Below are 14587 nucleotides of genomic sequence, written 5' to 3' on the forward strand. Positions count from 1 at the left end.
GATATTGTTGCCTTCATGCAGCGCCTTGACACTAGTTGCCTACTATGATTCGGATTGGGGTGCTTGCTCCTGACCCGAAGATCACTTACAGGCTATTGCATCAAGTATGGATTCTTTATGGAAGAAACAAAACATCGTGTCGAGGTCTTTTGTGGAAGCGAAATATCGAGCAACGCTACCACTACTTGAGAAGTGGTATGGATTGTTGATCTTTTAAAGGGTATGTGAGTTAAATTATCTACCCCGCTATTTTATATCGTGACAATCAAGCATCTCTTAACAATACAGTAAATCCTATGTATGATGTACGCGCTAAGCATATTGACTTTGGTCTACCAACTCAAATACATTGTTAATAACCGTGAGTTGCTTCGGTTTCATAAGAATATAGTTATGCATTCGAGTGTAACTATGTAAAATGGATATATATATTTGATATTACAAACTAGTTTTCATGTTGTGCCACATTTCAGTAATATTAATGCGGAGATGCCTAACACAAATGAACATGCGTCAAGATGATAATATTGATTGATTTCATTTATCAGTATAAGATCATTACTGAAAAAAGAAACTAAAGAATTTTAAGCCATTTGTTTGCTACAGATGGAACACCAATTTGACAAAAGTACACAAATGAAGTGTCCTTGCTGCAATAAACATATTATCATACAAGACATTATAATCATGGGAAAACACTCAAGATCAAGTTTGGTTCAATACAGGTGCTACCATGGAACCAAACCACTGCCATTCCCATTTTCATCAAGTGAGGGCGTCTCTATTGTCCAAAACTCCTCTTTCTCTAACATCCTTATAGTCTCTTCGGTCTCAAGGTCCTGCACACCACCTTCTGAACCAGATTCATCTAGTTGGAATAAATAATCTAAACCATCGTCATAATCATCATAATCCACATTATCAACTTGAGGGTCCATGGTTCGATCATTGCATTTATCGGCACCACCAAAAAGATACTCCCGTTTTTTCTCTCTTCTTAACCTCTTCCCTTCTAGCACCAGCTCAACAAGCTGATCTTTTAACACCAATGTCTCATCCTTCTCTAAAAGTGCACCCTTTTCACTATATCCCTCCACAAGAAAGACCGAATCTCTTAGCCCTTTTATACTCACGTAGAACAACTCGGGATGCCTAATTAACATTCCTCTCATCTTGTTTGGTAGGGCCAATTCTTTCCTGAAATGTGTCAAATGATCCACCAGAGTCCTCTTCTCAACAGTCATTCCTAAAATCTCCCTCACCACAGCACAGGCTCTCTTCTCTGCCTCAATTGACTCTTTTACCAAATTTCCAACATTAGTTGTGTACGGACACACATCCGGTACTTCCTTGAACTTTATAAGATAATCACGATGACTCCTCTTGACGTTCAACCCTTTACGAAGTTTTAGATGTTCGAATTTCAACGGCCTGTCAACTATGAGTCCAAGAGACTCAACTTCATCATGCGAAGGAATAATGGTAGCCAAATTCGAATCCCAAGAAACAAGCTCGAGAGCACGTCCATAAGAAGTATTCACGACTTTAAACTTATCCGGATGATCGTTGCAAAGGCGTGAACGGAAGTTCACAGGAAGACCCAGATCAGGACCCAAATGCACCAGCTTCGACAATAAAATCCGGTGATATGGGGATGCAAGCATTAAGAGCTTCTGCAGCTTCGAAACCAAAGAAGCAGTCATACATTTCTTGAGATCACTTTCCATTTTCGCCAAGGATGCAGCAGCAGGCGAGAGGCGGACACAGAGCTGAGCAAGTGGTCCCGTGGCATTAATCGGCATAGGCGGTACTGGGATATAAAACAACTCAAAAATGGTCGGATACCGATGAATCATTGATATCATAGAAAGCGGCTTGGGTAAACATAAGTATGAACGGCATTTATGGAGAATGTGAATGGGTATAAAGTGTTTCGGTTTGGAAAGCAGGAGGGTCTTAAGCTTCTGAACAAAGCGTATCTTGTTCTGCTTCGCCACATGCCTATCTAACCTTGGATCACGTACTAACTTGTGACGAGATGAAGAACATGTGATTACAGACAGATTCTTGAACAAGATGCTCTTTTTCTGAGGAAGATATTTACTTGTAGAATTGATGTTTATTCCATATATAGGCAACTTCGACAGAGAGTGTGATTGAAACGAAACAACTGGTACATCACAGCAGCAAGCAATTGCCATTTTCTTCATCTTCCACAAAAGATCTTGAGCCAACGGCTCATTTTCTTCATACAGGCATTGAATCAAACAGATTCTGGACGCAGCGTGAACAGAAATAAACCAGCACACAACAAAAAAACAGCAGCGCGAATTAAAATTGTGGACGGCTTCGACACGACATTGAAAAGAGATTGGAGAAAAAGGAATAGAATCTGGGAATCAAAAGTGGCAAGAAACAGTGTAAACTTGGCAGTGTAAACTATAATAAGAAATTCAAAAGTGACAAATCTTAAATGATAACCTTATTTAGGAATTATTATTATTATTATTTTTTGATAATGAGTTATTATTAATTTTTAGATGTACACTATAAATATTTTTCCATCCGCTGATCAAAGTTTTAAATTCTGAATGAGAAATTATGTTCGAGAATAATTATAATAATAATCTCCTCTTACAACTAAAAAACACAATTTTTTCATCTTTTACTTATAAAACTAAAAATAAGATCATATTTACAATTATTTTAGTTTAAATATTAAACCACAATTACGATAAATTTGGTTTTCTCATTGAGTGGAATTTTTTAAGATCAAGCTGATGTAATTTATAGTAATTTATATAAGGTATAAATTGTCGAGTATTTTTTTTTCATTTTGATTAATCTTTGTTTTTAAATTTAACAATTCAAAAAATATATAAATAATGTTAAAAGTAAAAATTTACGGTAAAAAGTAAAAATTTCAGACTCACAAAATATAATAAACTGCACATTTTATAAAATTTTCTCCACTTAATTTTATTTTTCTTCACAAATTGAGAGACATATTTATAGAATTTCTTTGGAAATAATCCAAAAATAAATACATTATTATATACATCATCACACACTAACATTTAATAATTACAACTCTTATTTTCAACATTCAATAATTTCAACTCTTATTTTCAACACTCCCCCTTGTGATGATGGTCATGATGAAATGGTTGTCTTCATTACGTGTTTTTATATTGACTCGTTAAAAACCTTACTAGGAAAAAAACGCATTGGGATAAAAATCATATTAAGGAAAAAAGAGTGCAGTCACGTAAGCTCCTCCTCGTGTTAACACGGACGTTTCTTCACAAATTTCGTAGATTGCTCATCTCAATAATATTTATATGCTTTCTAAATATTGATGTAGGAAGTGCTTTGTGAAGAGATCTGATGGGTTTTCACTTGATTGAATGTAACGAATATCAATATCTTAATTCTTCTCAAGCTCTTGGGTGAACGCGAAGAACTTAGGATGAATATGTTTAGTTCTGTCACTTTTTATGTATCCTTCTTTCATTTGAGCAACACATGTATTATTATCTTTATATAGTGTCACATGCTTCTTGTCGAATGATAATACGCATGAGATTTGGATATGTTCAGTCATTGATTTTAGCCACACACATTCACGGCTTGCTTCATGTAGTGCAATAATCTCGACGTGATTTGATAAAGTTGTTACGAGTGTTTGTTTCTGTGAACGCCAAGAAATTACAGTGCCTTTATAAGTAAATACATATCCGGTTTGGGAACGTGTCTTGTGTGGATCAGATAAGTACCCAACATCAGCATAACAAATTATACTTTGATTGGTATCCTTTGAATACAAAAGTCCCAAGTCTGTCGTTCTTCGTAGATAATGGAATATATGTTTAATTCCGTTCCAATGTCTCTTTGTTGAATATGAGCTAAATCTTGCCAATAAATTTACAGCAAAAGATATATCAGGTCTCGTACAATTTTCAAAATACATAAAGGCACAAATAGCACTTAGATATGATACTTCTGAACTAATAATAACTTCATCAACTTCACATGGACGGAATGAATCTTTTTCTATGTTTAATTATCCACCAACCATTGGAGTACTTAAATGATTTGATTTATCTATATTAAAACGTTTAAGGACCATTTCTGTATAATTTGACTGTGAACAAATATTCGACATTCTTTTTGTTCAATTTGCAAACTCAGACAATATTTTGTTTTTTGCAAGGTCCTTCATTTCAAATTCTTCCTTCAAGTACGACACAACTTCTTGAATTTTCTTATTTGTTCCAATGATGTTTAAGTCATGAACATATATAACAATAATTATGGATCCGGATGTTTTTTTCTTAATGAAAACGCAAGGGTATATTGAATGGTTAACATATTTTTTTTNTATATATTACTATCGAGTGATCCGTACAAGTAAGTTGTGACAACATCCACAAGACGACGCATTTCTAAATTTTCAGATACCGTCAAACTACACAAATACCGAAACGTAATTGCATCCATAACAGGAGAATACATTTCTTCATAATCAATTACAGATCTTTGAGAAAAACCTTTTGCAACAAGTCGAGCTTTATATCTTACTATTTCATTTTTCTTATTTATTTTTTAAATAAAAATCCATTTGTACCCAACAGGTTTTACACCTTCAGGTGTAAGGACTATAGGTCCAAAAACGCTACTTTTATTTAGCGAATCCACTACAACATGTATGGCGTCTTTCAATTTTATCCAGTTCTGTCGATTTTTACATTCAACAAAAGATTTTGGTTCATGATCTTCATTATCATTTATGATGTCAAATGGCACATTGTAAGAAAATATGTCATCAATTTCTTTTATATCTTTTCGGTTCAATATTTTTCCAGTATTAATATAATTGATAGAGATTTCACGATTCTCGTTAGTTTGTGGTTTTAACATAACATTTCATGATCATGTACTTCTGCTGGAATATCATTCTCTATTTTGTGATCATCGTGTTTCTCTGTGCATTTTCTTTTTCAATGATTTTTATCCTTGTAACTGATTGGTCTTCCACGCTTCAATCTTTTTATGACATCATGAGTGTCTCAGGGGAATTTTGTAGAGCCCAAAAATCAGTACACGTAAATCCATTCATTTATTAAATTGTAAAATTATTTAGTTAATTTTAAAATGATTTTAACGATGCATGGTTTATTATTTGTATTATTTTAAATTATTTTATGTTTATTTGATGCACGCTAAAATGTTTTCTTGAGTTTTATGTTTCAAGCGAATATTCGATACGTGATCGAGAAAACAGATCGGTGGATTTAAGCGCTTTATGAATAATGTGGTATTTTATTTCAAGTCAATAAAATTGGTATTTTAAATGATTTTTGAAATTTTAAGCATTTTAAAGCCTAATTTAATTTAGTAGGTGATTTTAAGATTTTAAAATTTTCTAAAAAAATACTAATTTGAATAGTTAGGGATTTTAAATCTTGAAAATTTGACACATGTGTATTTTATTAAAATTAGAGGTTCTAGAAAAGTTAGTGGTGAATTAATAGTATTGGATTAGTATTTTAATTAACATGTTAATTGGTTATTAGCTATTTTTATTAGCCTAATTAAGCCCCTAATTAACCCCTTAATCACACACACATTGAAACGTCTGTCTTTCTTTTTTTTTTAAATGTGATAGAAATTTTTTTTTTTACACTAAATCTCTACCATTACATAAAAATATTTTACCAAATATTTTGCATCATTTTAAAACCATAATTCAACCAACTAAGTATTTAAAAATCGAAGGGAATGTCAAAACATGAAATCGTCAACTGTTGTTACCAAACCTATAAAGAAATAAATTTGAAAAGTATAGCCCATACTAACCCTCTCAAAAATCTCTCTAAAGCATAAATAAATTGTCTTAAAATCTTTAACATAAATCATGAATCATAAAAGGTAAATGCGGAAAAAGTAGAAGCGATGGTCCTCGGGTTGTGTGCGCCTTCAGTCCAGTCAAATCATCCGTCAAGACCTCCCTCAACCTCACCTGCATCCATCACGTCTAGTGAGTCTAAAGACTCAACACACCATAATTTTATAGCAAATAACACATATAAAACCACATGCAACAGTGAAAATACTTTTACGTAAAAATAACTTTTCATGACATGCAAACATAATCTTTAACTTTCCCTTTTTCCTCAACGTGACATAAAACATTTTTCATGATCATAAACATTTTTCCATTTCCTTTTTCTTTTCCTCTGTTGAATTCAGATCGTTAATTGTGACTTTCTTCAAACCTCAAAAGTCTATGGATCCATCTTCATGAAACCGCAGTACTGGGCGGCGGGGGACACCAGCAACACTCTCTCCGCTCAACTGGGCCCTGGCCTATCCTCATCGAATAGAAATACGATCTTCGGGGCTCCCTGTGGAGCCTTTTCTCATAAATGAGCTCCCTCTGGGGCCTTCTCCCCTCATGATATTCCCATTCTTACCTCAAACCTCATAACCTCAAATCCTCAATGGTGTCACGGGAAATACGATCGTCGGGCTCCCACTAGGACCATAACCCTCACGATATCTCCACATAACATCATTATAGTCACAATTACTTCACTTTCTTCAACGCTTTATGTAATGCCCGAGATGTAATTACTGTAATCAGAAGTGGATTAATTAACAGTATTGAGATGGTAGGAGCTCGAGTGGGGTAGCAGGGCGTCGGTACACCAAAAGACTACTCTTGTGTACAGAACCTTTGGCGCCCGAGCGGTAGAAAATGACCGCCCGAGCGCCAATGCATCACAAAAGAAGAAGTCAGACAGAACGTCTGGTTCCCGAGCGGAAGAAAGTTACCGCCCGAGCGCTAGAGTAGAACAAATTTAGAGCTCGGACAGAACCTTCTGCGCCTGAGCGGTAGTTTTTGACCGCCCGAGCGCCGACTGAAATTCAAGGATTTGTGCCACGTTTCTTCAAGCATGCAAGTATAATATATATATCATTTCTTCTTCAGAATTCAGTAGGAAGAAAGAAGGAAACGGGATTTTTACAGATGCTTCGAGCTTTTCATCATAGATTTGTGATTTTGCAAGATTCGATTATCCGAATTTTAATCTGAGTACAGTTCTGAGATCCTCGTGACAAGAGCTTCAACTGGACGTAAGTTTTCTTATGTTTTGGTATGATTTGAAAATATGCTATGGAAGGACTCTTGATATGATCGATATTATGTGTTCTGGATATACTGATCAGTATATAATTGAAGTCAGATCGAAGAACAGATTATTTATACAATTGTTATGATTTTTTCAGCTATTGAATTGAGATTATTCAGATTTCTGAGATTATCGATTGTATTGACTATTGGTTATGATTTGTAATTGATATCTGTTGTTGTCTAAGTTGACGGGGATATCAATATTGTACAGTTATGCTGTCGATATTGAATTAGATTGAGTATAGATCAGAACATATCTGAGTTGAATTGAATATTGATATTATGCCTATTCGATATGTCATTTCAGATTGATAGTGACAGCTTTGAATTTAAGACTGCGACAGAGCCAGAAATCGACGAAAGCAAGGTATAAATCAATATTAACCGAAAGATTGACTTAAGTCAGATTGGACTTGAGTTTCCCTAAATCACATACTTGTCTGTTATTGGTTTCATGCCTTTATATTATTCGAATGAATATGCTTAGTCTATTGATTTATAGAAAAGCAGAGAATAGCAGATATCTATTGAACGAGAGTCGCTGACAGAGGTGCCAGATTATGACAGAGTGATCATTGGCCCATTGCACAATGTCAAAGTAGGCATTGGCGGATATGCCTAGTCTATGGCGGATATACCAAGACAATGGATATTTGACTTATATCGATGTTGCCTAGGAATGGATCGATTCCTATCGCGGAGATTCGGTATATTATAATATCCAGGAACCGGGATCCCTAGATTAGAAATGAGTCGAGTCTGAGATGACGAGTCAAAGAGTTTTATCTGTATTCACTAATGTGTCATAAATTATGATTTATGTTTGGTGATACATGGTTTATGCTTTTGTATATGATTTTATGCATTGCATGTATATATTGTTTATACTTGGATTATATTCTCACCGGAGTTATCCGGCTGTTGTCTTGTCTGTATGTGTGCATGACAACAGGTGGGACAGGATCAGGGTCAAGAAGAGGATGAGAGAAAGGACAAGTTAGCGTGGTGATCCGGATCAGAAGTAATTAGGTTTCAGCACTTGATATATAGTAGTTGAACCCTAGTTTCGTTTGTTGTATGCTGTACAACACTTGTACTTTTATACTGATGTGCATACTAGATTGATTCCATTACGTTCCGCATTTAAAAAAAAATTTAGACCCTGTTTATCTTAATTGGATTGAATTATTCCCAAAGATTGATTAAGAAATGAATTAGCGTTCGGGTCCCCACAGCAGGTGGTATCAGAGCAGTAGGTTCCTGAGATTGAACTAGAACAGAGCAGTAGGTCTAGAACTGTAGGTTCTGTAGACTGAAATTGAAGCTAGTGAGCGGTGTAGATTGAGTTTCTTTCCTGCTTTTGTATGCTATCATGATTACTGCCTTTCTTATTACATGTTTACCTGATTATCTGATTTGATTGGTAAACTGTATTAATTGAGAATGAATCAGAACCGATTCTTGATCAGCAGTAAGATGATCGGAGGGGGGGACTGAACTGAAATAGATTTTTTGTATTGGGTTACTAATCATTTTGATAATCAGATATGCCTCCCCGAAGAGTACCGGAACAGGGCAGTACTTTGGTTAATCCGATGGATGTGACCGCAACTCCGATGGAAACGCTACTGAAGAGATTTCAGTCTTTCAAACCGCCAACCCTGAAAGGAACAGAGACTTCTGTTGACTGTGAGTGTTGGTTAGATGACATAGAAATGCTGTTTGATTCGTTGGATTACACAGATGAACGTCGAGTTAAACTGATTGGACACCAATTACATGACGTTGCAAAGAATTGGTGGATCACGACAAAGAGAGCTTTGGAGCATCGAGGTACGAACATCACTTGGAATGTCTTTAAAACTGAGTTCTATCAGAGATTTTTCCCAGTGTCGTACAGGAAAGACAAAGGGGCAGAGTTTGCGAATTTGAGACAGGGCCAGTTGAATATTGAAGAGTATGTGGCCAAGTTCTCTACTTTGCTTCGATTTGCTCCACATGTTGCTGAGAATGACGAAGCTGTTGCTGATCAGTTCATTAATGGACTGAATCCTGAGATTTTTACATTGGTGAACACAGGGCGACCAAATAACTTTGTCGATGCCCTGAACAGAGCAAAAGGAGCTGAAGCTGGTCTGATGAGACAGAAAGGAGCTTCGTATGTTCCTACAGCACCGAGACCACAGCAACCACCTCCCAGATTTGAGAGTGGCAGCAACAGTGGTGGAAAAAAGGATTATCTGAAAGCCAGAGGAAAACAATTTAAGAAGTTTGGCAGCAGCTCTTCTAGCTCCAGAAGTTTACGACAGATCCAGAGTTATACCGGAGTTACTGCAGAACTTGCGGAGGGAGACATCCCACTGAGCAATGCCAAAGAGTGATTGGTAGTTGCCGTATCTGCAGACAGCAGGGACACTTTGCCAGAGTTTGTCCACAGAGAGGTTCCCAAGGATCCCAGGGAGCAGAATCAGTTGGATCAGTGGCTCAGACTGATAGACGATCATCAGCTGTACATTCTTTTCATCCACCACCATCCACCCAGTCACAGTAGAGGCCAGGAGAAAGCCAGACAATTAGCCAGCCTCCTAGACAACAGGCCAGAGTATTTGCTTTGACAGAGGAGCAGGCTCAGGAAGCACCAGACAATGTTGTTGCAGGTAACTGTTCTTTATGTGATTATCATGCTTATGTATTGATAGATACTGGTGCATCTCATACATTTATATCTGAGAGATTTGCATTGAGTCATGCATTACCTATTGAGTCCCTATCTGCTGTAGTGTCTGTTTCTTCTCCGTTGGGGAAAGGGTTGATATCCGTGAAGTCGATTAAACATTGTACACTACAGTATGAAGGGCATGAGATTGAGTTAGATAGTATTGTGCTTGGGTTGTCTGATTTTGACTGTATTATCGGTATTGATATGTTGACCAAGTACAGAGCTACCGTTGATTGTTTCCACAAGATTGCGAGATTCAGACCTGACATGGCTGACGAGTTGAAATTTTACGGTAAGGGTTCTAGATCTAGAATTCTTTTGATATCTGTTATGTCTATGACTCGATTGTTACAGAAAGGAGCAGAGGGGTTCCTTGTCTATTCAGTTGATTTACTGAAATCGAGTCCATCATTGGCGGACCTGCCAGTGGTGTGTGAATTTGTTGATGTCTTCCCAGATGAGATTCCGGGATTGCCTCCGATTCGAGAGATAGATTTCAGCATTGAATTGGTACCAGGTACAGTTCCGATTTCCAAAGCTCCGTACAGAATGGCACCTATTGAATTGAAAGAGTTGAAGGAGCAGTTAGAAGATTTACTTGCCAAGGGATACATTAGACCGAGTGTTTCTCCTTGGGGTGCTCCAGTGTTGTTTGTGAGGAAGAAGGATGGGTCAATGAGACTTTGCATTGACTATCGGCAACTGAATAAGGCTACGGTAAAGTAAATATCCTTTGCCTCGTATTGATGATTTATTTGATCAGTTGCAGGGTTCTTCTGTTTATTCCAAGATCGATCTGAGATTTGGATATCATCAACTGAGAGTCAGAGATTCTGATATCTCGAAGACAGCGTTCAGAACCAGGTATGGACATTATGAGTTTATTGTCATGCCGTTTGGTTTGACGAATGCTCCAGCTGTTTTTATGGGTCTGATGAACCGTGTGTTTCTGAAGTATCTCGATGAATTTGTGATTATTTTCATTGATGATATTCTGATATATTCGAAGAATATGATTGACCATGCTGAACATTTGAGGACTGTGTTGAGAACTGAAAAATTTTATGCAAAACTGTCGAAATGTGAATTCTGGTTGAGACAGGTTGTATTTCTGGGTCACATCATATCCGGAGATGGTATTTCTGTTGATCCTAGTAAGGTTGAGGCTGTGATCAGTTGGCCGATACCGACATCAGTGCCGAAAATACGCAGTTTTATGGGTTTGGCAGGATATTATCGACGATTCATTAAAGATTTCTCAAGTGTTGCTAAACCGATTACGCAATTGACTCAGAAGAACGCTCCATTTGTATGGTTTGAAGACTGTGAGTCCAGTTTTCTTGAGTTGAAGAAAAGACTGACCAGTGCTCCGATCTTGACTATTCCATCAGGCACTGGTGATTTTGTTGTTTATTGTGATGCGTCTCACAGAGGACTGGGTTGTGTTTTGATGCAGTGAGGACATGTGATTGCTTATGCCTCAAGACAGTTGAAGCCGCATGAATCTTGCTACCCAATTCATGATCTTGAATTGGCAGCCATTGTGTTAGCACTGAAGATTTGGCGACACTACCTCTACGGTGAGAAATCGAAATCTATTCTGATCACAAGAGCTTGAAATATCTGTTTTCGCAGTCAGAATTGAATATGAGACAGAGAAGATGGCTTGATTTGCTGTAAGACTTTGATTGTGAAATCAAATATTATCCGAGAAAGTCGAATGCAGCAGCTGATGCACTGAGTCGAAAGGTATGTTCTTTATCCTTATCGACAATAGGTGTTTCCAATTTGATAGAAGATTGATGTTTGTCTGGATTGATATTTGAGACAGATCATAGACCATTGAGATTATATGCTGTTCAAGCCGAACCAGAGCTGATTTTGAAGATTAAAGCGGCTCAGAAAGTTGATCAAAATGCACAGAACTCGATATCGATAATCAGAGCAGGGCATCGATCAGAATATCAGGTACGTGAGGAGGTACTGTATGTGAATAATAGATTGGTTGTGCCAGATGTTTCAGAGTTGAGACAACAGATATTGTCAGAGGCACATTGTAGTCGATTCAGTATTCATCCTGGCGGCAGAAAGATGTATAATGACTTGAAAAGACAGTTCTGGTGGAAACAAATGAAAGCTGATATTGCAAAGTTTGTATCCAGATGTCTGAATTGCCAACAGGTAAAAGCTGAAAGAAAGAAACCCGGAGGATTGCTACAAAGTTTATCTATTCCTGAATGGAAATGGGATCACATTTCTATGGATTTTGTGACGCAGTTACCGAGATCCACCCGAGGTTGTGATGCGATTTGGGTCGTAATTGACAGATTGACCAAATCCGCATTGTTATATTCCATACAAGATGAAGTATCGACATGACCAGATGGCAGAGATTTATGTCAGAGAAGTGGTCAGATTGCATGGAGTGCCGAAGTCGATTGTTTCAGAACGTGATCCTCGGTTTACTTCGCACTTTTGGCAAAGTTTGCAGCAAGCTCTAGGTACGAAGTTACATCTGAGTACCGCAGATCATCCAGAGACTGACGGACTGTCAGAGCGGACTATCCAGACACTGGAGGATATGCTGAGAGCTGTAGTGCTTGATTTTAGCATTAGTTGGCAGGATGCATTGCCACTCTGTGAGTTTTCGTACAACAACAGCTATCAGACGAGTATAGAGATGGCACCGTTTGAAGAGTTGTACGGAAAGAAATGCAGATCCCCTCTGTATTGGGACGATATCTCTGAGGTACCTGAGATTGGACCTGATATGATCAGAGATATGACAGATAAAGTAAAGCTGATTCAGAAGAAGATGAAGGCAACTCAGGACAGACAAGCCAAATATGCAAACATTCGACGTAGACCGTTAGTATTTGAGGCTGGAGACCGAGTATTTTTGAAGATTTCACCTTTCAGAGGAGTAGTCAGATTTGGCAAGAAAGGAAGGCTGTCTCCACGATATACTGGGCCATACGAAATTCTTGAGAAGATAGGAGATCGTGCCTATCGTCTCGCCTTACCGCCTTCATTATCTGGGATACATGATGTTTTTCATGTATCTATGCTGCGGAAATATCTCCCTGATGATTCTCATATTATGCAGCCAGACGAGGCAGAACTTGATGAAAGTCTGAGTTATGTCAAAAAACCGATCCGGATTATCGATCGTAAGGAAAAACAACTCAGAACAAAGATGATTCCTCTGGTGAAAGTTCAATGGACTCGTAATGGCACTGAAGAAGCTACGTGAGAGACTGAATCAGACATGAGACAAGAATTTCCAGCGTTATTTCACTGATGTGAGTAGTTTATTCAGCTTCTGTTATACATTTCTTTCTAATATGATTTGATTGCCTGTGATTTCGAGGACGAAATCAGCTCTTAGGGGGGAGAAATGTAATGCCCGAGATGTAATTACTGTAATCATACGTGGATTAATTAACAGTATTGAGATGGTAGGAGCTCGAGTGGGGTAGCCGGGCGTCGGTACACCAAAAGACTACTCTTGTGTACAGAACCTGTGGCGCCCGAGCGGTAGAAAATGACCGCCCGAGCGGTAGAAAATCACCGCCCGAGCGCCAATGCATCACAAAAGAAGAAGTCAGACAGAACGTCTGGCGCACGAGCGGCAGAAAGTTACCGCCCGAGCGCCAGAGTAGAACAAATTTAGAGCTCGGACAGAACCTTCCGCGCCCGAGCGGTAGTTTTTGACCGCCCGAGCGCCGACTTAAATTCAAGGATTTGTGCCACATTTCTTCAAGCATGCAAGTATAATATATATATCATTTCTTCTTCAGAATTCAGTAGGAAGAAAGAAGGAAACGGGATTTTTACAGATGCTTCGAGCTTTTCATCATAGATTTGTGATTTTGCAAGATTCGATTATCCGAATTTTAATCTGAGTACAGTTCTGAGATCCTCGTGACAAGAGCTTCAACTGGACGTAAGTTTTCTTATGTTTTGGTATGATTTGAAAATATGCTATGGAAGGACTCTTGATATGATCGATATTATGTGTTCTGGATATACTGATCAGTATATAATTGAAGTCAGATCGAAGAACAGATGATTTATACAATTGTTATGATTTTTTCAGCTATTGAATTGAGATTATTCAGATTTCTGAGAATATCGATTGTATTGACTATTGGTTATGATTTGTAATTGATATCTGTTGTTGTCTGAGTTGACGGGGATATCAATATTGTACAGTTATGCTGTCGATATTGAATTAGATTGAGTATCGATCAGAACAGATCTGAGTTGAATTGAATATTGATATTATGCCTATTCGATATGTCATTTCAGATTGATAGTGACAGCTTTGAATTTAAGACTGCGACAGAGCCAGAAATCGACAAAAGAAAGGTATAAATAAATATTAACCGGGAGATTGACTTAAGTCAGATTGGACTTGAGTTTCCCTAAATCACATACTTGTCTGTTATTGGTTTCATGCCTTTATATTATTTGAATGAATATGCTTAGTCTATTGATTTATAGAAAAGCAGAGAATAGCAGATATCTATTGAACGAGAGTCGCTGACAGAGGTGCCAGATTATGACAGAGTGATCATTGGCCCATTGCACAATGTCAAAGTAGGCATTGGCGGATATGCCTAGTCTATGGCGGATATGCCAAGACAATGGATATTTGATTTATATCG

At 37.5% G+C, this 14587-nt stretch overlaps 1 protein-coding gene across 1 annotated transcript; it reads right to left on the minus strand.

Annotated features, from left to right (window-relative positions):
• Window positions 1–562: 562 nt before the first annotated feature.
• Window positions 563–2458, minus strand: LOC140976618 (protein WHAT'S THIS FACTOR 1 homolog, chloroplastic). Its single transcript, XM_073440859.1, has one exon. It carries the CDS (start codon window positions 2208–2210, stop codon window positions 729–731), a length of 1482 nt encoding a protein of 493 aa, XP_073296960.1. The 5' UTR covers window positions 2211–2458; the 3' UTR covers window positions 563–728.
• Window positions 2459–14587: the final 12129 nt, after the last annotated feature.

The sequence above is a fragment of the Primulina huaijiensis genome, chromosome 5 (genome assembly GCF_012295235.1).
Source record: "Primulina huaijiensis isolate GDHJ02 chromosome 5, ASM1229523v2, whole genome shotgun sequence".
Lineage (NCBI taxonomy): Eukaryota > Viridiplantae > Streptophyta > Magnoliopsida > Lamiales > Gesneriaceae > Primulina > Primulina huaijiensis.